Source organism: Prionailurus viverrinus, chromosome E2 (assembly GCF_022837055.1).
Source record: "Prionailurus viverrinus isolate Anna chromosome E2, UM_Priviv_1.0, whole genome shotgun sequence".
NCBI classification, from domain to species: domain Eukaryota; kingdom Metazoa; phylum Chordata; class Mammalia; order Carnivora; family Felidae; genus Prionailurus; species Prionailurus viverrinus.
In genome coordinates this window covers 28,157,238-28,182,556 of record NC_062575.1, presented here as the reverse complement: position 1 = coordinate 28,182,556, position 25,319 = coordinate 28,157,238, and the positions used below count along the sequence as shown (strand labels likewise).

At 54.1% G+C, this 25,319-nt stretch overlaps 1 protein-coding gene across 4 annotated transcripts; it reads left to right on the top strand.

Annotated features, from left to right (window-relative positions):
• The first annotated feature begins 646 nt into the window (after positions 1-646).
• Positions 647-22,405, top strand: DRC7 (dynein regulatory complex subunit 7). 4 transcript variants are annotated; one of them, XM_047835981.1, is made up of 18 exons: positions 647-727; positions 4,394-4,625; positions 5,023-5,197; positions 6,202-6,327; positions 7,088-7,282; positions 8,988-9,146; positions 9,993-10,211; positions 12,905-13,033; positions 15,550-15,622; positions 16,436-16,564; positions 16,750-16,878; positions 18,132-18,352; positions 19,141-19,356; positions 19,947-20,057; positions 20,147-20,257; positions 21,161-21,355; positions 21,913-22,052; positions 22,145-22,405. In XM_047835981.1, exons 2-18 carry the CDS (start codon positions 4,429-4,431, stop codon positions 22,236-22,238), a joined length of 2,619 nt encoding a protein of 872 aa, XP_047691937.1. In that variant the 5' UTR covers positions 647-727; positions 4,394-4,428; the 3' UTR covers positions 22,239-22,405. The 4 variants fall into 4 exon arrangements, with proteins under 4 accessions (XP_047691937.1, XP_047691939.1, XP_047691940.1 ...); XM_047835983.1 differs by having other exon boundaries at positions 673-712; XM_047835984.1 differs by lacking the exon at positions 647-727 and adding an exon at positions 3,205-3,252.
• Positions 22,406-25,319: the final 2,914 nt, after the last annotated feature.

The window sequence follows — 25,319 nt, the reverse complement described above, 5'->3', positions numbered from 1 at the left end:
CTCATAATTATATACTTATTATTAGTCTATTCATTTTTTTTTTCTGAATTCGAAAGCAATTAGAATTAATTTTTATAGACCACTAACCTTCTGAATAAGTTTTCCCTGTCCCATGAGTTAGACACTAAGTCAGAGGCCCAGGGTGGACTAGAACCCAGGCCTCAGCTAGGCAGGCTGGTTCTGTGGTGTAAGTAACCCCATGGCCAATTTTAAGCCGTTGATATGACATCACGGAAGAGAAGCTGGGAAGAGATACAGAGGAGCTCACCATTGCCTATTTCCATTATAGAGATACAATAGTAGCAAACAACTCCAAGAACATACATGCTAGAGAAAGGTAGTAAAATAATTAACAAGTGATGAATTTTGAGTATTAATTACCTTTGCTTTAATATAACCTATTTATTTACAAGTTTTTCTGATTTAATGTGTAATCGTGGCTGTTTGTCAACGGGCTTGCAAACATTTCTGAAATTTTAACAATCAGCCCTTGCTTGCAAACTGGCACGAACTGGCTCCAGCCTGTCGCTCGCTGAGGGACCTATAGCAGGTGGTCTTCCGGACCGAGGCTGGGACAGTGACAGACTACATTTCCCAGAGGCCTCCTCTCCCAGAACCTGTCCTCAGCTTCCGAAAGCTGTTACCATGGAGATGGGCTAACAGATGGTGCGGGCTGTTCTCAGAGGGGTGAGGAGGGAGCCCAGGAGCTGAGGTAGCTGGTGGCAGGGTAAGAAGTAGGGTGGTGGTGGGAGGGGGCTTTTTCTGCTTGGGGGGCTTCCAGCCCTGATCTTTCTGGGGAAGGGGTGTGTGTGTGTGTGTGTGTGTGTGTGTAGGCTGCTGCCAGGGACGGTGCAGAAAAGGGCCTGCGCGGGTTGGGGAGGGCCTCTGGGCAGGGACTGCCCTCCCCACACTGGGCTGTAGCTGAGGAGGCAGTCTGGTTTGGGGAGTATTTAGCTCAGCTCCACCTCTGATAAAGGTGTTCTGTGACCTTGGGCTCAGGGCCCATCTCAGTGCCTGTCACAGTTGTAACCCTCTGCAGCCCACAGATACCTTGGCCTTATCCCCATTTCTATCTTTACTTACCTCTCCCACTCCCCCCGCCTCATCCCTTCTAGAACTTTCCCATCTCAGTAGGCCCTTAAGTGCCTGGCTTTCAAAGCCAGAAATATATGGCTTCTAACCCCAGATCTGCTACTTACTAGCTCTGTGACCTTAGGCACTGCACTTAACCTCTCTAGGACTCAATTTTTTCATCTGCAAAGTGGGTATCATAGCACTGTCTGCTTCTTAGAGTCCGTAATGGAAAAACTCAATTCAGTGTCCTATCTCCTGTGTTTCTCCTTTACTACTCACATGGGACACTTCACCCCTGACACTTCTGGTCACCAAATGTGTGACTCACCAAGCAATTCTCTGTGAGCTGGGTGTCCTACAACGTTACTCAATTCTGACACTATCTACCTGGAGATAGAATCAGACCCCACAGATTCAGGGCTAAGTCCCACAAGATGGCCCGTCCACCTCAGACACCGATCTCAAGTAGTAGGTCCCTAGGTTTACCCACAACTTCTGTCTTCTTTGGTTACAAATTGGAGGTTGGTGCCCATGACGCCTTCCTCAGGTTTGATTAATTTGCTTAAATGGCTCACAGAACTCAGGGAAACACTTACTTGCATTCATCAGTTTATTGAAGGATCCAAAAAGGATACAGATGAGTAGCTAGATGAAGAGGTAATAGGGTGAGGTCCGGAAGGGACCTAGGCACAGGAGCTTCCGTCCCTGTGGGGATGGTGGTGTCATATAGGTGGATAGGTTCACCCACCTGACAACTCTCCAAACCCCCTCCGGCTGGTATTTTATGGAGGCTTCCTCATTTAGCACCATCAGTTATTAACTTCATTTCCAAACCGCTCTCCTCTCTTTAGAGAAGTGGGGGGTCGTGGGGCTGAAGATTCTGAGCTTCTAAGCATAGCATGGCCTTCGCGGCGACCAGCCCCATCCACAGCCCACCCAGAGTCCCCTCGTCAGGACAAAAGATGCTCCCTGTGCTCTCATCACTCAGGAAATTCCAAGCGTTTCTGGAGCTCTGTGCCAGGAACTGAGGCACAGACCAATACATATTTTCTGGGATCTCACTGACTCAGTGCAGGACGTGTGGGATTATCTCTGGGAAGCCCTTAGCACGGTGCCTGGCACACAGTAGGTATCGGGTACACAGTAAGCACCTAGTGATGGTTATTACTGTCCTCCCTGTGGCGGAATACTCTCTGCGCCCAAGGGGAAGACAAACAGATCTGAGCATTGGGCTGTGCTGCGGGGCTGGCAGGCACAGTGGGAGGTTTGCCTGCAGAGAACTGGGGTCCTGAATGAGCCTGCTAGACACAGGTCTCCACCATGATGTCGGCCACCTGGGCGTCAAGTGGGCTGACCTCCAGTAACAGGTGCATTACTGGGTCCTGAGTCCTACAGAATGTCAGCATGGGACAGAAAACATCTGTCCTTTCATGTTGCAGAAGGGGAAAACGAGGCCTAGGGCAGGCAGTGGCCCAAGGCCCCAGCAGAAACTGATGGCACAGCCAAGTTCTCCGTTTAGCTAGGCTGGCGGTCAGTTTGCCTCCCCAAGAAGCTGAGGCTCCAGATAGGGATTGGAGTGGGGAGGTGGGCCCAGCCTTTACCTCCTGGTCCCTTTTGCCCCCGCCCTGGATCCTGGCTCCACCCAAATCTGGGGAGACCCTGCTCTTTTCTCCCCTGTTCCCACTCCACCACACCCTGGGCATTGGGTTGGTTTCCCTCCCCTCTGGACCTTTGCCCTGTGTGCCATAAAGAAACGGGACATTTGAGGTAGAGCACTGCAAATACCAAAGACTGGAGATGGAGTCAGGAGGCAGGAGGCCATTGGATCAGCTGGGCTGGTGTAATAGGAACCCGACATGGCCACTTCCATAAGCAGAGCCTGGATTTTCTCACATGACGGCAAGTCTGGAGGTGGCACTCAGGGCTGCCAGGGTTCCGTTTGGGACCCCACATCCCCCCGTCTCTCCACTCTGCTGTCCTTAGCAGGCAGCTTTGGTCCTCATGTGTGGTCATCTCACGATCAAGCATTGGCTGTCCCACCTCCTGCTTTATGCAGGAAGAAGAGAAGGGCAGACAGTCCGTGCCATCTGGGCCCTGCACTTTACCATCCGACAACTTGGACTCACATCTCAGTGGCCAGAACCAGGTTCACATCGCCGAGGCCACCCCCAGCTGCAAGTGAGGCCGGGAACTGAACATTTCAAACCAAGCACATTGCTGCCACCAGTGAAATTGGGGTTCTGCCATATATGGAAGAGGGGACTGGATCTTTGGGGAGGCGACGAGTGGTCCACTACAGTGAGGCTTTGCCTTGTGGCTGCGGGTAAGGGCTTCCCTAGGGCACATGAGCACAAATGTCATCTCAATGTGGCTCCCCAAAAGACCTCCATCCTGTGGGCTGACAAAGGGCTTGGCCCGGAGAGTACAGGCTATGTCACACCCCACACACCTGCCCCCTGGCCAGGTGCCCTGCCCTTGCCTTCTCTGTGCCTCAGCTCCGAATTTGGTGATGTTACTTTTTTTTCCTTCCTTCTTTATCCTTTCATCATATTCCATATCACCTTACTATTATGAATAATTTTCCAATTCACTTGTCCGACTTAATAAGTATATCTTAATAGGAAACTTCATAATACCATTGTAACCCCTATGGTATTAGTGTTGCTTGCCATAAAGAGAAGGTACTTTCAGAAGAAAGAAAGAAAGAAAGAAAGAAAGAAAGAAAGAAGAAAGGGAAGGAAGGAAGGAAGAACAAAGAAAAGGAAGGAAAGAAGGGAGAGAGAAAGAAAGAATGGAGGGAGGAGGGAAGGAGGGATGGAGGGAAGGTTGGCAAGCAGCATTAGTAAGTTTGGACCAGGACCTACTCTGGCCTTGACAATAGCTTTCAACCTGTGGCCTGCTGTGTCTTTGGTTTTTTTTTTTTTTTTTTTCAACGTTTTGGGGACAGAGAGAGACAGAGCATGAACGGGGGAGGGGCAGAGAGAGAGGGAGACACAGAATCCGAAACAGGCTCCAGGCTTGGAGCCATCAGCCCAGAGCCTGACGCGGGGCTCGAACTCACGGACCGCGAGATCGTGACCTGGCTGAAGTCGGACGCTTAACCCACTGCGCCACCCAGGCGCCCCTGTCTTTGTTTTTAAGAGAGGTCTGCACATGTCAGAAAGGTGTTACAGGCATGCCAGCACCAAGCAAGACTCTCCCCAATAGAAGAGAAGTTTAAGAGGGGCTCGCTTGTCCCCCCTCTAAACCACCTCCCAGAGACACAGGTGGTCTTGGTGGCCGAAGTGGGCCATTCTGAGTGCATTTATCCCTCCCACAGACATTCTGCCTCTAGGCAGCCAGAGACGTGCCAGGATGGAGGTCCTGAAGGAGAAAGTGGAGGAGGAGGAGGAGGCCGAGCGGGAGGAGGCGGCCGTGCGGGCTGAGAGGGGCGAGAAGGTGGTGAGGCCGATGGAGGTGCGGAGAGAGGAAGCCCCCATGACACAGGAGATGCTCAGAGACCTGGAGAAGAAGCTGTCAGACATTGAGATGGCCATCCCGGAGAAGCTCTCGTGCGTGCCAGGGTGGGGGTTTCGGGCCTGGCGGCCCTGATGAGGGTCAGACCAGGGCTGGGTGAGAGAAGAGCCAGACAGAACGGTGGCCCTAGGGCTGGGAGGCAGGACTGGACATAGAGGGAGGCAGATATGAAGGAGGGCTCTGCTTTCAATCGGCCTGGTCCAAGTCCCCTCTCTGCCCCTCACTAGCCGTGTGACCCTGGGTGAGTCATTCAACCTCTGTGCCTCCGTTCCCGTTTCTATTTAAAAGTGCACAGGACGATGATGCTTCTAGGCAGCTGTGAGGATTAAATGAGGAAAGGATAGAGCCAACGGCAGCTAAGGTGGGTTGATGGTTCCCTGTGTGCCAGGCCTAGCCTCACACGGACTAATGCCACCCCTCTTACGGGCACAGGACCTTTACCAAGGACACTATCGACATCTCCAAGCTACCCCTCTCCTACCAAAGCAACACGCTCAAGGAGGAACACTTGCTGCAGGTGGCAGACAGCTTCTCCCGCCAGTACAGCCACCTGTGCCCAGACCGCGTGCCCCTCTTCCTGCACCCACTGAACGAGTGCGAAGTGCCCGTAAGGCCGGGTCGTGGAGGGTAGGGCAAGGGCTGGAGAGCAGAGGGTGGAGGGAGGCGGGCCAAAGCTCATGGGTCAGAGTTTATATCCGGGGATAGCATAAATCCAAATGCCAGCAGACCTCAGCAGAGTCGATGTGAATCACCCCTGGGGGCCTTTGGGGGCCTGGAGACCCCACGCCAGCTACGGGACAGTTAGACACCTGGTGCAGTCTCCAGCCCCGGACCCCAGCTCTGTCCGGGGAAGGGCAGAGAAATAAGATGAGATAGACTGGGACCCAAGCCCTGGCCTCCTTCCCTCCAGCCCTGTAACCCAAGCACGTCCTGAGTGTCTCCGGGCCTCAGTTTCCCCCATCTCTAGGTGGAATGGCATAGGATGAATGCAAAGGTTGCAAAACAGCAGCCCACAGACTGTTTTATTTGGTCCACATGGTAATTTTTAACATTGGTATTAGCTGCCAGCATTTGAAACTCAGTGATTCCCATACGGGTCCCAGCTCCCGCTTCTCTTGATCTGGTAACCCCAGGTGTGCATTTCCCCTGGAGCAATCAGCGGGCCTGCACGGGTGGGGCCATGTGGCATCCTATGCTGGCGGGCCTTCTTCGAATCTGCAGGGAGACCACGGAGGACTGGGCCATGGGCCCTGGGGTGACAGCAGCCCCTCAAAGGGGTAGCACTAGCTCCCTCGCACTGGGTGGTGGTCAAGAGCCAGACAGGCCAGATCTGCTACTGACTGTGAACCTGAACAAGTCAGCTCACCTCTCAGAGCCTCAGTTTCCCCATCTGCCACTGGGCCTGACTTACAGGGTTGTTGGGGGATCGGGAGGTGGTGCCTGGTCTGGCAGCACTCAGCAGAGCACAAGCTTATTTGGCATCTGGGCTGGAGGGGCAGAGGCCTAGAGAGCCTCCCCACCCAGGGCTCTGGCTTGCTGGGAGTACTGGCCTCCCCCCACCAACCCCCAGGTAGAAAGCCCTCCGGGGGTCTGTGGTCTCTCCCCTTGCAGAAGTTCGTGAGCACAACCATCCGACCCACACTGATGCCCTACCCTGAGCTCTACAACTGGGACAGCTGTGCCCAGTTCGTCTCAGACTTTCTCTCCATGGTGCCCCTGCCGGACCCCCTCAAGCCGGTAAGCCACCCTTGGCTGCATCCTTAGGCCCATGGGACCTAGGAGGGGAAGCCAGGGATAGGGCGAAGGAGGCTCAGTGAGGCTCACACCACAGGCCATACTGCATCTGGTCTGAGCCCCTCAGAGACCCCTCTAGGGTGGGGTGGGGAAATGGGCCCAGAGAGGGAGGGCCACTTGCTTGAGGTCACACAGCAAGCCTGGTCTCTTGGCTCCTACCTCTTTGCCTCCTTTGCCTCCTTCTGCCTTCAGAGTCTTCCTCTCACGACTTGAGGAGGTGAGAAAAGGAGAGAGGGGAGCGCCTTGCTGGTTGTGACCCCCAGCCTCATCTTTGGGCTTCTGTCTAGCTCAATGTGTTTCCCACTGATCATGGAGGGAGACAGGGAGAGAGGGATAGATGCACAGGGAGAGGGGAGAAAGGCAAGATCCTTCGATCAGAAGAAGTGAGGACAACTTTGGATAAAACCGTAAAACGACCAGTCAGAGAGCATTAGACCAGAAGCTTCTAACTAGTCCAGATGGTCTTTCCTATCAGGAAGTCCACAGCCACTTAAAATTATAGGCAAATGTGGATTGCAGTTTCTACACATGGTTCGAGGTTTCCATCCCATTCTCGGTAGGCTCTTCGGCCTGACAAAGGGGAGGAGCCTGGGGTGGGGAGGGGTCCCGCATGCGCATTGGCCCTAACACCAGGCTGCTGGCCTGTGGGAGGACAGGTAGGGGTGCAGCGGGGCGGCTGCGCTGACTAGCCCTCTGCGGCCAGCCCTCCCACCTGTACTCCCCGACCACGGTGCTCAAGTACCAGGAGGGGAACTGCTTCGACTTCAGCACGCTGCTCTGCTCCATGCTCCTTGGCGCTGGCTACGATGCCTACTGTGTCAACGGCTACGGCTCACAGAACATGTGTCAAATGGACCTGACGCGGGACGTGTGCCCGCTCACCGTGAAGCACCAGGAGGTACGGGGGCTCGTGCTGCCCCGGGCATCCCGCAAGGCGTGCCATTGGTGACGCAGCGCGTCCCCTCCCTTCCTGCCCCTTCCCGGCCCCACAAGCAGCCCCCCGCTGCCCCGGACTTCATTCACACTGCCGGTGTGCCTGTCCTGGTGTGTCTGTCCCGGTGTCTCAGCACACACAGCCCGGCTCCCCGAATCGCTGTCCTCCTTCCCTTGTCCTAACTCACTTCCAAGCGGCTGTTCCCCACCAGGTGAATTCTGTGACTGCCGCCGGCTTCCACCGGCTTCTAACGTCAGTCTCTCCCAGATTTATCCTCCGTGTTTGATAAAAATCCCCCTAGCCGTTTTCATGTAAAGAAAAAAACAGACAAGTGGGCATTTAGTTCGCTCTCCGCCCCCCCTCCGCCCCACTATTTCCTCCCAATTCAAAAGACCCCTTTTTAACAGCAAAAAAAATTGTCACCAACTCTCCAGCAGGTGGTGGGTGTGTTTTTATATCTGTTGACATGACAGCTTCCAACTGGCCAGAGGCTGCTGTGAACACAAGAGACGCTCTGAAATGAATTTAATTTTAGGATTCCAAAAGCATCTCTGCATTTTGGGAAATAGCCACGGTACAGACAGAAAATGCCATTGGGGAACTGGATTGACTCCAGGGCTCTGTGATCAGAGTTAAGCCCCCGTGGGTGTCTGCAGCTCAGGACAGGGCATCGGGGGGCCTGGGGCCTCCAGCACTATGTGCATGTGCACCTGTGTCACACCTGAGCGAGCTCCCGGGGGCCCTGGGGCTGGTGCTCTGCTGGAGGGAGGCACCGGGTGAGAGTCTTGCTCTCACAGGCCCACCTCCCCGAGGAAGATGGAGCGAAGGCCGCCTTGCCTTCCGCTTGGCTTCCTCAGGCCTGGGAGCCCACACTCAGGGCTCTTACCCCAGCCAAAATGTTAATAATTAAAGTGATAGAATAGCTACTAGATGCAGAGAACTCTCGGGTTTACAAACCGCTTTCACGTCCGTTGATGGGGCTTCCCCTCACAACAGCGCTGTGTGGTGGGTGTTCTCTCTCCTATTTCACAGACGAGTATGTAGAGATGAACAGAGAGATGGACTAACATGGCCGAAGCCACACGGCTGGTGAACGGAGACAGGGGCTGAGGCCCCACCTGGCTGATGGGCAGCTGCGGAGACTGGCCATTTTCCCTCTTCACTGTGGCAGGCCCCCTCCGCAGCCTCTGCGGTGTTCTCCCCTCGACACTGTGCTGACCACCTGGCACACATTTGTACACGTGTGCGTGCACGCACACAGGCTTTCTTCTCCTTCCTAGCCCAGAAGAGTCTTTAGGTCAACACGAGACACCCTCCAATGCCAGAATCTGGGAAGTCCGACTCCTGACAATTCTCCCGCTTTCTGGGTCAAATCCAGATCATAGATAATAAGGGCAGTGGGGGGCGAAGGGGCGAAAATCTCATCTCCTGAGCTCTGCCGCGCCCGGCACCTCCCGTGGGCGTTTTCCTGTCTTTAGGTCTCAGAACAAGCCCGAGAGAAGGTTCTTATTCCCGTCCCATTCTACAGAAGAGCCTGAAGTCAGGGAATGGGAGCTGAGGCTCTTGCATTTAGGGCCAGAAAGCGTGGGGACTCCAGGAGCAGCTGTGACCTCCTGGTTAGTGGGGCGGGCGATGCAGAGCCACTGATCCTTCTCTCGTTGGGAGACAGGTGGTCCAGGAGGAAGAAAAGGTACCACCTAAGAAGTACGCCATTAAACCGCCCAGGGACCTGACCAGCAGGTTCCAGCAAGAGCAGGAGACAAAGAAGCTGGAGGAGATCAAAGCGGAGGAGGAGAGGCGGCTGAGGGAGGAGGAAGAGCGCCTCCTGGTGGGTCCTCGTCCTCAGCCCCTGCACTCAGTCCTCCGGGAGAGGCCGCTGGCAACTGTAAACCGACACAGATCCACACACCCGGGTCCGCATCCCCTCCTCCCGCCTCTCCATCCCCCACATCAGTCCAGCCATGTGGGAAGCTCCCACTGGTGGTCAGCCAGCTTCTGCCATGGGTTTCTAATGTCAGAGAGCTCTGCTGCCTGGAGCCAGCCTTTCTGTGCCGGACTCTGGTGTCCTCCTTGTTCCAGACTCTTTCCCTACCTGTATATACTCCTCATCCATCCTCCCTGGTTCCCCATCATCCCAGGTCTGGATCCTCCCATCCATCCTCCCGGCTCTCCTTCCATGCATCCATGCATCCACACTCTCATCTCCCCGCCCCCCGCCCCCCACTCTTTTCCTCCCTCCCTCCCATCCTTCGCTTCCATATTGTATCTACTAGCATCTCCTGTGGTCCAGGCACTGGGGATACAAAGAAGAACATGACACAGTCACCCTTCTTCCAGAGGGAAGACGACAAAGAGGCCACACAGTACCCCTCCACCTTCTTTTGGATGATATGTCACCCAGAATCACAACGCAGAAAGCCAGTAAACCCCAGATACTTCGGGACTCCAAAGGGCCCAGTTTGTAAACTACAGATAAACCCAGACCGTCCTATTTTACAGATAAGAAAACAGGCTCAGAAGGGGGGTGATGTCCTCAAGGTCATGCAGTCGGCCAGTGCTGCCGTCAGGATCAGAAATTGGCTCGCCTGCTGGTTCCCCAGCCCTGGGGAGATGTTTGGGCCCCTGACACCCCCCTTCCCACCCCTTGGCCCATGGACCCACCTTTCCCGTGCAGGATGTGGAGAAAGCAAAGACTGACCCCCTGCATGGCCTACGTGTGCACTCCTGGGTCCTGGTGTTGTCGGGGAAGCGTGAGGTGCCTGAGAGTTTTTTTATCGACCCATTCACGGCACGCAGCTACAGCACCCAGGACGACCACTTCCTGGGCATCGAGAGCCTCTGGAACCATAAGAACTACTGGGTCAACATGCAGGACTGTTGGAATTGCTGCAAGGTACTGGGCCAGGGGGCGGGGGCGATGTGACAGGCACAGTCGGGCGGGGGTGGGGGGGTATGCTGGGGGAGTGACCTGTGGGGTGAGCTGGCCACACCGAGCTTCAGACTTCCCCATTAGCTGAGTCCCATAGCCCACTCCTTTGTCCATAAATAACCATTCTAATATTATTGTCTCTCTCTTGATTTGTGTATCCTTATAAAAAGTGGATTGTTGTTTATATGAGTGATTTTTTTAACGTTTATTCATTTTTGAGAGAGACAGAGTGTGAGTGGGGGAGGGGCAGAGAGAGGGAGACACAGAATCTGAAACAGACTCCAGGCTCTGAGCTGTCAGAGTTATCTGGCAGGTGAACAGAGCCTGACGCGGGGCTGGAACTCACGAACTGCGAGATCCTGACCTGAGCTGAAGTCATACGCTCAACCGACTGAGCCACCCAGGCGCCCCTATATGAGTGATTTTTTAAAACAATGTATTAAAGTGTAGAAAAATATACTCATGCAGAAAACATACTCATCCTAAATGTATAGTCCAACGAATTCCCATGAATGTGTGTGTAGATATGTATACACACATACGTGTGTGTGTGTGTGTGTGTATAAAATTCAGTGCCACTTACGTAAGTTAAAAATACATGCACACGTTTGGGGGAGAGGGAGAGTCGTAACTGGACACAAAAGGACTTTCTGGAGTGTGGGCAATGTTCTATTTCTTAATCTGGGTACAGGGAACCAGAGTGCATTCAGTTTCTAGAAATTCATTGTGCTGTACACAAATCAAATGAGACCCAGGCTCCAGGCTCCACATCCTGTGCTCTTTTGTTGTTTCCAAATCCTCCATTTCCAACCGGGCCAGTTTCCCAAAGGTGGATCCTGGGCCCTTTGCCCCCTCTTCCAAGGTGGCCCTGTCCAAGGGGACTGCTGTCACCCCTGTGGCAGATGGGCAGAATTGATGCACCTGTGCCCCAGTGCAAGTCACCCTGTGTGGAAGTCAGATGTTCTGAGATGGGGAAACTTCTGCCTTGAGCGAAGTGAGGATCAGCCCAGCCCCCGCTCCCGTCACCACGCTGGCCTCTCAGCCTGATTCCAGGCTTGGCTCTCACTGACTTCACAACGTTGTGGGGTAGATGTGCAGTAGATGCTTAGAATAGTCCCTGCCTGTGCAACAAATGTTAGCTGTTGTTACTCTCATTTTACAGAAAGAGCTTCTACCCCACCGCACAGATAGAGCAGCGCCCAGACTGCCCTCCCCCAGAGCCCAGGCTCCTAACTGCCATGGCGGTCAGCGCCCTCTAAAGGCTAATGGACCCTTAGAGGCTGCTTACAGTCCTCCTTCGCCCCATCCCAGACTGGACTGAAGGTCCTCAGCCTCCCCCTCCCAGCATGCTCTGCACCAGTGCCAGGAGAAGGAAATCTGTGGCAGGGATAGCACAAGATGATGAGATGAGGTGGAGATGGAAGGGTGGTCTGGTGGAAAGCGAAGCCAGAGAGGCTGTACTGCATCACCAAGTGAGGCCATGAAGAAATAGATCATGACACTGGCTGTCACTTCTGCCAGGGGAGAGTGGGAGCGGCTGCTCTGTTCCTTCGGACGACCCTGAAATGACATTGAGAACGGAAAGCCACGCGAGGCACCCACACAGAAACTGGCTGGTGCAAACACACCCCAGGCTCACGGACGTGGTGGTTGTCCATTCATGTATGCTTTCTCTGTGGAAAGAGAACTTTAAGTTAAAGTATCAGAACATCTAACTACTGCTTCTGGTTACCAAGGTGATGGAATGGAGGACGTGCCTTAAAGAAATACAAACATCTGTGTGGTTAGCTTCCTCTCCTCTAAGCCTTGACTATCCGCAGTCACTACTACATCTGCGGGCAGTTCTCTCCCTCCCTGCCCTCCACCATGTTCCTCGTTCCTCTCCCCCCACCTCCCAGCTAGAGCAGAGTAAGAGCCCCCCAGGACTCAGGGTGGCCTCAGATCAGAGCTGCCTTCAGGACAGCGTCATGTTGAAATCCTTTGTGGGAAGCTATTCTTAAGCCTTTGACCTCCCTCTGAGACACTGATTCTGGGTGTGTTGGGGTCAGGGGGTGCCAGACTGGGGAGGTAGATTGGGACATTGAGTGCCCCCATCTGCTGGGAGTTATCTGGCAGGTGAACCCAGGCTCAGGTAGGCTGGGCTGAAAAGGTGAGAGCCCCCCCCACTATGGAGGAGAGATTCCCGCCTGCCTCCTCTATACAGTTCTGCGTGTGCCTGCCTGGTTCCTTTCTCCCTGGCACGGGTAGAAACCGTGAGTTGGCCCTTTCTCAAACCCACCATTTCCCCATCCGTAAAGCCTTGCTGGCCTGCATCTGCTCTGAACACCGCCTGGGACACCCCCTCCCCCATCGATGCAGCAGGATAAGCCCCATATCCAGGACCGTCCCAGGCCGGAGAGTGGCCAAGTCTCACAGAGACCAACAGTGGGATTGTCTTCGCAGGGAGATTGGACAGCGGGGCTGGCTTCAGTTTCCCTGTTGAAATGAGGAGGATGGGCGTGGCCTCTGAGAGGTGGCCTGGAACCGACATTCTGCCCCCCTGAGACCCTGGCCCAGGTCCCTCCTCTACTCCGGATACGGCTGTTCCCCGCTACCGCGTGGAACGGGAGGGGGTGTGCTGGCGGTGGGGGGCACTCAGACGATCCTTCCCCCACCAGGACTTGGTCTTTGACCTGGGAGACCCTGTGAGATGGGAGTACCTGCTCTTGGGGACCGAGAAGTCTCACCTGTCCTTGACTGAGGAAGAGGAAGATGGGTTGAATGATGACGACGATGTGGAAAACCTGGTGAGTCTCAGCAGCGCGGGGCTGGGCGGTGGGATGGGGTCTTCGCGCCCTGTCTTGCTTCAGGCCGACCTGACCCCTGTCCCCCACCACGTGTATGTGTATTGGTGGGGAATGTGCCAGACAGACCAGTTATAGATCCCTCAAAGCAGAAGGGCCTGGACCCTGCTCTCATTTTTTTTTTTTAATTTTTTTTTCAACGTTTTTATTTATTTTTGGGACAGAGAGAGACAGAGCATGAACGGGGGAGGGGCAGAGAGAGAGGGAGACACAGAATCGGAAACAGGCTCCAGGCTCTGAGCCATCAGCCCAGAGCCTGACGCGGGGCTCGAACTCCCGGACCGCGAGATCGTGACCTGGCTGAAGTCGGACGCTTAACCGACTGCGCCACCCAGGCGCCCCGACCCTGCTCTCATTTTACAGATGGGCAAACTCGGGCCCAGGCAGGTCCACTGACTTGCCCGGGACACCCAGTGGGGTAGGGAAGGGCTGAGACTTGCATCCATGGCTCCTGCCCCACACACAGCCCGCCTTGGTCAGTGGTTGCCCTGCTTCTGTTAAGAGCGTGTGCCCCGCAGTAGGGTGATGGGACCACGCCCACAAGCCCTGGCCTCACTTGCAGACCTTCCTGCATAGCCACCACAGCCCCCCTCACATGCTTCCAGGCCTTTCTCTGTCTGTCTAATCAGCCCATTGGCCTGGGGCCTTCCCCACAGCATCAACATCCCCTCTCCTATATCCTGGCCGGGGGCCTTCCGGGCAGGTCTCTGTGAGGACCCGTGCCTGGAGGTCAGGGGCCCAGAGGCCTTAGCTGTTGGCTGCTCACCTTGGCAAACTTCCCAGTCATGGAGAGCTTCATTTTCCCCATCTGTGTGTAAAATGGGGGAGGGGGGTCAGTTATAGTACCAGGTGTATCAGTTTGCTAGAGGTGCCATGACAAAGTGCCACACACTGGGGGGCTTGAACAACAGAAATTAATTTTCTCACAGTTCTGGAGGCTGGAAGTCCAAGATCAAGGTGTGGGCATGTTGACTTCTGCTGAAGCCTCTCTCCTTGACTTGCAAATGGCTGTCTTCTCTCTGGGTCCTCGCGCCGTCTTTCCTCTGTGTGTGTGTCTTAATCTCTTCTCACAAGGACCCAGTCACGTTGGATTAGTGGCCCAGTTTTAATTTAACTACCTCTTTAAAGATCCTGTCTGCAAATGTAGCCACATCCTGAGGTACTGGTTTTGGGGCATGATTAGGGGGACCCAGTTCAGCCCACCCCAGTAACATTCGAATGACCCTAAGTGCCAGGAGGCACTTGACCTGAACTAACTCGTCCACGTCTTTACAACCACCTGGTGAGGTGGGTGTTTGTATGATCCTTCCTGATTATCATCATCCCATTTTACAGACAAGAAGACTTAACACAGGGCTGAAGTAATTTACCCAATGGTAAATGGCCTGTAAGTGACAGAGCTGGGGCTTGAACCTGGGATCTGACAGTCTGACTCCCAAGTGTGGGTTCTGAACAGTGACTCTGTTCTACCTCTTGGGACTGCTCAGGGACAAAAGGGAGACCATAGGTACGACGAACTTGTCTCATCGTCCTCATCTCTGGATGAGCCTCCATGTGCCCTAAATCCTGGGACACAGGCGCCCCCTGCTGGCCTCCAGGGAGCACAGAGGTGTGAGCCATGTTTGTGGGAGAACAGTTTTACATTGTGAAAATCTTATCCACGTTTCTGTGGTTACCTAGCTTGAGGACCATTTGTGTAGACCAGTCCTTATTTTACAGATGGGGAAACTAAGGCTTGAAGAGGGGGAAAAAAAAACAGTAGCTAGGCAGTGCCTCAGTGGTTTATGTACATTCTTTTTTTTAGTAATTGTTTATTTATCTATTTTGAGAGAGAGAAAGAGAGCATTAGCAGGGGAGGGGCAGAGACAGAGGGAGAGGGAGAGAATCCCAAGCAGGCTCTGAGCTGTCAGCACAGAGCCAGACTTGGGGCTTAATCCCAAGAACCGTGAGATCATGACCTGAACCGAAATCAAGAGTCAGATGCTTCGCCGACTTAGCCACCCAGGCGTCCCTGTATATTCTATCAGTTAGTCCTCCCACGGGGTCCAGTTAACAGTTAGGAAACAGGCTCAGAGCAGTTAAGGGACTTACTCCCCCAGGACGCCAAGCTGGTGTCAGATGGAGGGTGGGGCTTGGGTCCACCTGACTCCAGAAGCCCCTTTCTTAAGGAAGGATGCGTAGCTGTTCCCGGTGCCCATGCTGACTGACAGGAGGTGGGGCATGCAGGGCAGGGGATTCCTGTCCTAGCCAGGCAGTCAAGGGAAGGCTCCTGAGCCACCCCTCTTCGTCTCTACCTTGGGTCACGCCAGGTCAGAACCGTCCGTGACCTCTGGCTCCCCTGGGGGAGCTGATGGCCACTGTGGCTTGGCCCTGGCGGGCAAGACAGAGGCTCTGCCTCTAACTGCCGCTCCAAGGCCCAGCCCTGACCAGAGCCTGCCCCCTCCACCCTCTCCCAACAGGGCAAGGAGGACGAGGATAAGAGTTTCGACATGCCGCCCTCATGGGTGGAGCAAATTGAGATCTCCCCAGAAGGTATATGCACATATGTGTTCACCCACCTCCCCAGGACCCGTTCGGGGGGAGCCAGCCAAGGCTGCCCCAGTCCCTCATTTCCACCCCTTCTGCCTTCTGTCGCACCCTTGTCCTTCCTTCCTGCTACATGCAGTAGCTCTGTGGCCGAGGGCCTGACACCTGGCATGCGGGAGGGGGCTCAGTTAAGCCGCGCTGGGTGACACAGGGTGGGTGATAAAGGACAGGGGACCGGGACGCAGTCATTCCCCTCCCGCACCCTCCCTGCCAGGAGGAGGCCAAGCATAGTACAGGTGGCACAGGGGAGTGGAGGTGTCAGGACCAGGAGGAGCAGGCAGAGAAAGCAGGAGGGCAGGGACACTTGTGTCCCATGCCGGCATCTACTGGGTGCTGAGGTGCCTGTCTGGGGGTGCCCAGACCCACGGCGAGGGCATGGGCTATTCTAATAGGTGGGAAGGGCTAGAAGGGGCTTCATGGGAACCAGGGGAGGAACACCCGGCCCAGCCTCCCGGCAGAGAGTATTTCCAGCAGGGAGACCTGCACAGGCCAAGGCCTGGCAGTGGGTGACTGGTGTGGTAGGTCACAGCTCCCACAGCCAGGCTCAAACCTAAGAAGTCCCCCAGGGCAGAGCCACCCTAGTGACCACTTTCCTCCATCTCCCTGCAGTGGGCTGGGGGCCTGGAGCTAAGCAGACAGCACAGCAGACAGCAACTAGATGAGTGGCTGGGGAGGGCGGGGAGGGTGGCCCTCCGGTCCCCCCCGCCCCCACTGCCCTGATCTGGGGAGGAGCGACCCCAGCCTGCTCTGTTTCTGCAGCTTTCGAGACCCGCTGCCCAAATGGGAAGAAGGTGATCCAGTACAAGAGGGCGAAGCTGGAGAAGTGGGCCCCATATCTCAACAGCAACGGCCTCGTGTGCCGCCTCACCACCTACGAGGACTTGGAGTGTAAGGGGGGCAGCCCCGCCCATGGGAGCAGGAGAGCCGAGGTCCCCATCCCGGTGTGTGACCTCGGGCACGTCGCTGCCACTCTCTCGGTGTGAGTGCGGGCCCTGCCGGCCTCTGTGCTGGGCAGGTGGACGGAGGCCAGGGGAGCCGGCCTGGCTGCACCAAGCACCCATTGCGCCCCGCAGGTACCAAGACTTTGGAGATAAAGGAATGGTTTCAGAATCGGGAGGACATGCTGGAGCTGAAGCACATAGACAAGAACACAGGCCTGAATGTCGACTACTTCAAGCCAGGCCACCCCCAGGCTCTGCGTGGTGAGTGTCCGGCTGGGAGGCCGGGGTGGGGACGCTTCTCATTCCTGGAGCAGCCTCCATGTGGCTGGCCTGTGCTGGGAGGAGCCAGTACCCAGGCATCCGCAGGGCTCTTAGGCGGCAAGCAGTGCACTTCGCCTCTGCCTCCCTGAGCAAATCAGATGTGTGGGAGGTCAGGGGAAGTGCAGAAAATCCAAGGAAATGTGACAAATGTCCCTCCAGGAAAGTCAAAACTAGAGCCGTGGAGCCCATTCTGTGGCTAGGCCTAGGCACACGGTGGGGGGGGGGGGGGGGTCACATTTCCAAAGGGTCAGAATGCTGAGCAGTAAAACCAATGAATGTGCTCCACAAGGATGATGCAGCAGGGGGCGGAGGTGTGGCCATGAGCCCCAGAGTCTGGGAAGTGAGGGAAGGACATGTGTTGGGAGAGAATCAACAGCCCTAACCAAAGACTCACAAAAGAAAAACACAGTGTCAATATACATCTTTAAAAAAATTATCAATCTCACTTGGTAGTTGAAGTGAAAAGAAAGAAAAGGAAGAAAGGAAGGAAGGAAATCCATAAGGGACCATCTTACGAGCCTCATGTTGGCAAAGATGAAGAAAATGGTCCTACTGGGTGTGAGCAAACACACTTGCCCCCTGTCACTGTTGGTAGGACAGAAAATTGGTGCAATGTCCCTGGAAAGCAGTTGGGCAAAATAATCAATAGTAGCTTCCAACGATGCTTTCTAAAAAAATTTTTTTAATGTTTTTTAAATTTATTTTTGAGGGAGAGAGAGACAGACAGAGCATGAGCAGGGGAGAGGGAGAGAGAGAGGGAGACACAGAATCCGAAGCAGGCTCCAGGCTCGGAGCTGTCAGCACAGAGCCCGACGCGGGGCTCGAACCCACGAGCGGCAAGATCACAGACCTGAGCCGAAGTAGGACGCTCAACTGACTGAGCCACCAGGTGCCCCTCAACTGTGCATGCTTTTTGACCAGCAGTGCTACTGCTGGTATTTGTCCGGAGCAAATAATGGGCAAGAATGAAAAATGCATGATGCAGATGTTCAACATGGTGTCGTTTATAATAACGAAAAGGACAGAGGCAACCTAAATACTCAGCAGTAGGGGATTGGTTACAGAACTCGTGGTCATCCATGAGCATTCACGGGCATGCCTTGTCCCTGGGGTCTGGGGTTGGGTTCTCAAGCCAGTGGCCAGAGCTCCTGGTCTCACCCTGCTGACCTCCCGGACCCTGTCTCCCACTACAGTGCACTCGTACAAGTCTGTGCAACCTGAAACGGACCGCGTCATGGAGTTTTATGACAGAGCCCGTGTGGACGGCCTGGTAAAGCGGGAGGAGACATCGAAGACAATGACGGAGTATTACCGAGGACGGTCTGACTTCCTCTCCTATCGCCATGTCAGTTTCGGGGACAGGGTCAAGAAGTTGTCTCCGAACAGTGCAGAGTCAAACCCCCGGCCGATTGTGGTGAGCACTCACTAGACCTGGGGATAGGGTGCCCACTCTCTCCGGCAGGCTGAGGTGACCCTGGGATGGGGACAGCTCTGACTCTGGAGCCACATCTTTCCCAAGTGCCCTCTCCTGTTTTGTGACCCTGAGGCCGTCAGACGCCAGGCTGTGCCCTCGGCCACTGGGCCATGGATGTGTTACTTCCTTACTATTATAAAAAGTGCACACTCGTGACCAAACATTTAGAAAATAGGGAAAAATATAACAAGAAAAGGAAAAGTATCTCTGGATGGTATCTCTCAGATATTGCCATGTGTTAATAGGTCTGGCTTTGAGAGTCTAAGTCTAACTGAGGTGTGTGTGTGGTGTGTGTGTGCGAGGGAAGGTAGAATCCCTCATCACTCACTTAACATTAAATTTGCGCTTTTTCCTCTACATCATTACAAATTATTTGGCAACTCTGTTTAACGGCTGTATACCAAAGAGGCTCTTCCTGGAAGTAAGGGATGTTTAATGATAAAGCAGGGTGCTTGGAGAGGTGGTGAGCTCCCCATCTCTGGAGGTGAGCAAATAGAATCTTGTGGAGAGAGCTAGAGAAGAAACGCCGCACCATACAGGGCTGAGGTGGCCGGGTGCTGAGAACCCACGGAGCCAGAGAGCCACCGTCTGGCTGGGAAGGACTGCTCCATATAAAGTCCCAAAAGCCCCCAAAGCCCAGTTTCCGATTGTCCTTTACTTCCACCCTCAGGGGTGTGCACAGAGAGCCCCTTCCCCACCTCCCATCCTATGATGATCTGGCCTCCCAGAAAATCACAGAGCGGTTTGCCCGCAACCCCGAGCAGCCTGCGGATGAGGATGTGGCGGAACGCGTGTTTCTGATCTCGGAGGAGCGCATCCAGCTGCGCTACCACTGCCGTGACGACCACATCACGGCCTCCAAGCGCGAGTTCCTGCGGCGCTCCGAGGTGGACAACAAGGGCAACAAGATCGTCATGACGCCCGACATGTGTATCAGCTTTGAGGTGGGCCTGGGCGCCGTGGCTGGCCCGGGTGGGCCGGGTGGGTGAGGAGAAGTTCCCGGGGCCCTCTGTGCCATCCCAACGACTTGGGGAAACTGGGATGGAAACTCATAGTTCCCAGCCCGGAAATTCATCGCTGCCCCTTGGGAAAATCAAGAGCTCCCATCTGGGGACCTTCATCTTTGCAGCTCCTCTGAAAATCTGCCCTTTTTCCATCAAGAAAGGCAACCCAGCAGGCTACTCTCCTTACTCGTCCTCCCCCCCCCCCCCCCCCCCAGTCCTAGACCAAGCTGACCCCAGATCCCGGACCAACACTGGAATAGGAGAAGGTCCTACCACCTCTGAGGAGCTGGCTTTCCTCACTCTTCTGGCACATTCCTTAGTCCCTCTGAGCTTCCAGTTCACCTTCTTTTATAATCTATACTTTCATAGATGAAGAAGCTGAGGCCCAGAGAGGTCAAGCAAGTTGCTTGTTGTCACACGGCTAGAAAACGGCAAGGGAAGATTTGAACCCAAGCAGTCTGGCTCCAGAGTCTGCCCATGACCCTAGCCATTGCTGCTTCTCCTTGTCACTGTGGTTGTGGTTGTCCCAGGTGGAGCCCATGGAGCACACCAAGAAGCTTCTCTACCAGTATGAGGCCATGATGAAGCTGAAGAATGAGGAGAAGTTGTCCAGACATCAGGCCTGGGAGTCGGAGCTGGAGGTGGTCCCGTGGCGAGGGTGGGTGGGTGGGTGGGAGGAGGCAAGGGTAGAGGGTGTCTTATCCATGCCATCCCCCGCTTTCCAACTTAGGTGCTGGAGATCCTGAAGCTTCGAGAGGAGGAGGAGGAGGAGCACAGGCTGACCATCTCCATCTATGACACCAAGCGCAACGCGAAGAGCAAAGAGTATCGGGAGGCCATGGTGAGCCTCGTGTCCTGGCCCAGGCCCTGGCTTTTCCTGGACACCGCTGCCCCCCCCCCAGGCCTCCGGGACAGCGAGGACAATCAGGGACTCTGCCAGGGAGCTCCTTATAGGGGACAAAGCTATTGACACCACTGTGGTCCTCCTTGCTGTTGAGCTGACCGTTTCTGTGATGAACGCCAAAGGGTGCTCAGGATCCAGAAGGTCTCCCCCCACCTCCAGGGGCTGTGGCCAAGCCAAGGCCTCTGCCGCATGGGAAAATAATGGAAATCGTGTACCCACCTCCACCCAGGGCTCCCCTCAAGGTCAGGACCCGGGCCGGTAGCCCCAGGGAGCCCACTCTGGCCACAGGCCTGAGTTCTCGGGCACCTGCCGCACAGGACTTTCGGGTGATACCCTCGGGTTGCAAGGCCCAGCTGGGTTTTCAAGGCCAGCTTCTAAATCTCCTTCACCCACCAAGTGTGGAGATTTCTAAAAATAGTTTGGGGTTGTCGAGGCAGGACAGGGCATTAGACCACTCACTGGTTCTCAGCCGATACAGGCTAGAAGACCGGGGGTGAGAGAGAAAAAGAAGGGAGTTATTGACAGTTTTTGATTTACCGTTACTATGATCACCATTTATTACCATTTATTGAACAAGCATCGGCTGAGCGTTGGTTATTTGCCAGGGCTCAGGCAGAGAGATTTGAATTCAGGTATGCAGAGTTGGCTGTTACCGACTATGACCACTGCTACGAGGGCCGGCACAAAGAGCCCCTCCGCGGGCTCCGTCCCAGCGGCACCTGGCCCTGGGATCTGGATTTAAGGCCTAGTTTTGTGTTGTCACATGTTGATGCAGAGCTGGTCGGGAGGTCTCTGCGGCTCCTGCTCGTCCAGCTGACCCTCCCCCCCCCCCCCCCACAGGAGCGCGTGATGCACGAGGAACACCTGCGGCAGGTGGAGGCCCAGCTGGACTATCTGGCCCCCTTCCTGGCACAGCTCCCGCCGAGTGAGAAGATGACACGTTGGCAGGCCATGCGTGTCAAGGACGAGTGCCTCAGTGACTTTAAGCAGCGGCTCATCGACAAGGCCAACCTCATCCAGGCCCGGTTCGAGAAGGTGCGGCCAGGGCCTGGGCAGGGGAGGGAACCTCGGCATCCTCGTCCAGAAAATGGACCCGGGGCTGTCTGCTCCCCATCTCCACACTTTTGAGGGAGCAGTGAGGGGGAATGAGTCAATCAGTGCTTGGAATTTTCCAGAAGACCGAGTTGTCCTTCCTCGTTGTTTGCTGGGTGGAAGCAGGGAGGGAGGGGTGGTACATTATAACAACCCCTAGTCCTCGCTGCATTTCATATTCAGCTACGTGCCATGTAGTTTCCATGCATTATCTCCTTTAATCTGCACACAATGCTTTCTGGTGTGTGCAAGGGTATACAGTGCCCTTCATTCTGCAGACAAGGAATCGGAAGCTCTGAAAATATTGGAAACTTGTTCACCAGGCTCTCAGTCTTGAGGCCTGCTCCTCATGAACACGACACCTCTCTAAATGTGACCCCCCACTGGCTCCCACGCAAGACATTGTGTGGCCCCTGCCTCTGCCGCTCTGGCTTCTATGGATGGTGGTAGCAAGGCCGGCCCTCATCGACTCCTCTGCTCTCTGCTCCCCATGCCCGCAGGAGACCCAGGAGCTGCAGAAGAAGCAGCAGTGGTACCAGGAGAACCAGGTGACCCTGACGGTCGAGGACGAGGACTTGTATCTGAGTTACTGCTCTCAGGCCATGTTCCGCATCCGCATCCTGGAGCAGCGGCTCAACCGGTGAGGGATGGGGGAGCTGGACAGGACCCTTAGGAGGCTGGAGCAGAGCGTTGTGAACCCTCACCACCTCCTGTTCCTGCCTCTGATTTCAGGCACAAGGAGCTGGCCCCGCTGAAGTACTTGGCTCTGGAGGAAAAGCTCTACAAGGACCCACGCCTGGTGGAGTTCATGAAAGTCTTTGTTTGATGCCCGCCATGGGGCCTTGGCCAAAGCTGCCAGGGCAAGAAACCTCCCCCACAGCCCAGCCCCTGTGCCCCCCACACCCGGAAAATGACAGTCCACTTGGGCGACCTCACTGCCACATCGCCTCCCTGTGGCCCTGTCTGTTCCTGCTTCTCATGACCTTCCCGTAAATAAACACACTTTGAATTTGCTGCTTGCACCTCATGTTTAGTCTTTATAGCCTAGGGGCCACCACCTGCCCACTCACCTTGGCCACCTTCTTTATTTGCTTCCTGTCCGTCTTGCCATTGGAATGTTGAGTCTTTGCATCACCTCTGCAGATGGTCCCACAGCCACCTTCAAACAACTGGTTAGATCTCAATGTGGCTAGGGTGGCCCCGCTGACAATGTGGGAATGGCAAAGCCAAGGTGCATGCTCCAGGACCTGGGGGCTCCATATTAGACTGCCAGGAACAGCCCCCAGCTCCTCTTCTTACCAACTACTATTTAGCCATCTGTGAAATGGGATGGCGTTGTTGTCTTCCATAACACTTGTAAATCAGAGGGCTGGAAACGGCACTTAGAAAGCACTCAATGTTAGCTTAAAAAGTGGCCAAGAAACACATGAAAGTGTCAAATTCATTAGTCATCAGGGATATGAAATGCCACCGCAAACCCACCAGCATATATGCCATGAATACGTGTCAGGAGGGTAAGAAGCAAATGGAACTCTCCCACAGCTTTCCCAGTGGAAGGGTCAATCTGTACAACCACTTTGGAAAACTGGAGGTATCTAGGACTAAGCTTTGGCCCAACAATTCTGCTCCTAGGTTCCACTCCATCCACCCATCTACCCATCCATCCACGCTCCCCCATCCGTCTATTCACCCGCTCATCCAATGAACGAGAATGATGAACAACTCAACCAAGATGCACATATACATCCACTAAAAGGCATGTACTAGAACATTCATGGCAGCACTATTAGTACCAAGCTGGAAAGAACCCAAATGCACATCAAGAGTAGAATGGAGACATATATTGTGGTCTTGAGAGATTTTTGTCATAACTGTATGGGAATGCTCCTGGCATACTGTTAAACATTCTACAATGCACAGGACAGCTCCCTGCTACAAAAAAGGATCTAGCCTAAAATATCAGTAATGGTAAGGTTGAGAAACTCTACTTAGGCTCAGTGAAAATGCATGAACTATAAGCCACATGGAGATTCCTCATATACAATATCAAGAGATTTCCAGATACAAAAAAGTACATGCTGCCTGATTCCATTTATATGGGGGGGGGGGGGGGGAACCCAGACAAATTAATTGATGGTATTAGAAATCAGAATAATCACTGCTCTTGGGGTGTAAGGGTTAGTGAATGTGAGGAAGCACCATGGGGGGCTTCTGGGAAGTTTGTAATGTTCCTGACCTGAGCATGTTCAGTTTGTGAAAACTCACTTTGACACTTAGAGTCTATGCCCTTTGGGGCATGTGCGTGATACTTCAGTACAAAGTATTTTAAAATGCTGATCCTGAATCTAATCAAGTTTTAACTTCCAATTTACAGGAAATTCAGAGGGAAAGAAACAAATAAACAACACTAGAAGGAAACAGTGAGACAAAATCATAATGTGGGACAGTCTACAAGGTAAAAGTCCTGATCAATCTCTTCAAAAGATCAATGTTATTTAAAAAAAAAAAAAAAAAAGTTGGACTGGAACAAAATGAGTTAAAGAGCCAGGTGTGGTGAATCTTGTTTCCTAGCTAGAAAAAGTTTTACATAGCTTTTGGGGATGATTGGGGAAATCTGGACTGCATGTTAGGGAGTTATTAGTTTGTTGTTGTTGTTGTTTTAAATGTGGTGATTTAATGCTTATCAGGACCAGAGCCTTATTCTTAAGAGGTACGTGCTCAGCATTTTAGTGCCACTGAGGGCAAAATGTCTTGATGTTTACAACTTTCAAATCACTCAGCAAACATACATACATGAACAAAGCAAATACGGAAAAATGTTAGCAAGTGTTGGATTACCCACCAGGTGAATTGTACTATTAAAACTATCACACATCATTGTAGAATTCTTTGCAAGTTTTCTCTGGGAAGTTTTTCACAATAAAAAGTTGAGGGGAAATACAGAGTGGACAGCTTTGATCAATCAGATTTTATTCTGCTCATCTAGTCCTCTTTTGATACCTCTCTCCACCCACCTCCCAAAAGTACAACGTGAGGGTGGACCCTCTGCCTCTGTCTGGCAGGGGGTGCAGTACCATGGAGAAATCCGCAGATTTTGCTTTAACAACAACGGTTCAAATCCGGACACCATTCTTTTTTATCGTGTGGCCTATTACAAGCGCGTTAATCTGGACCTCAAGTTTCCTTATCCGTAAATCGGAACAGGAATTCCTACTTTTTAGGATTGTCAGGTGCGTTACAAGAGATCAAGCTGCCCTGAGCTGCAGTGAGCGGCTGGCGGATAAACGGGGAGGTTCGGGGGTCTTTAGGCACCAGGTCCTGGGCATCACCAGTGGGCTCGAGTCCCTAATGAGCGGTTCCTAGGCGGCCTGGCCACGTGTGGGGCCCCGGCTCCAGCCGGTCACGGCCCTTCCCTAAGCCCTTCCTGCCCACGAATCAAATGAAGCCGGCCTCTCTCCGATTTCTGGTTGGTGGTGCCTTTAAGGTGGCAGCCCACGCATCCATTCACCGACGCCGGGCCGTGGGGCAGCACCCGGGATCTCCACTCTCGGCTCGCACCCGGGATCAAGCTCCGTCTCCCTGAAGGTCTCCAGTCCGAGCCAGAGAAGAGGAGTAAAGTTCTTAGACCACCGCAGCACCGCCCCCGACTAGAGGGAAGGAGCAGGAACTACCGCAAAGTGATAAAACTTCACCTCCTCGCCCCCCTCCAAGATGGAAGATCCGTGACTTCACGCTGCTCCCGATGTCCCCGCCCCATTGGCTACTTGGGAACTGGGTTTTCCAATAAGGCTTAAGCTTATTGGTTAAATTGGGACGGTTGCTAAAGCGATTGGCGCAGCCGGCATTGGAGGGCGGCTCGAAATGCTTTCAAACGCGAATTAAGTTTGAGGAAGAGAAGGAAAGCGGA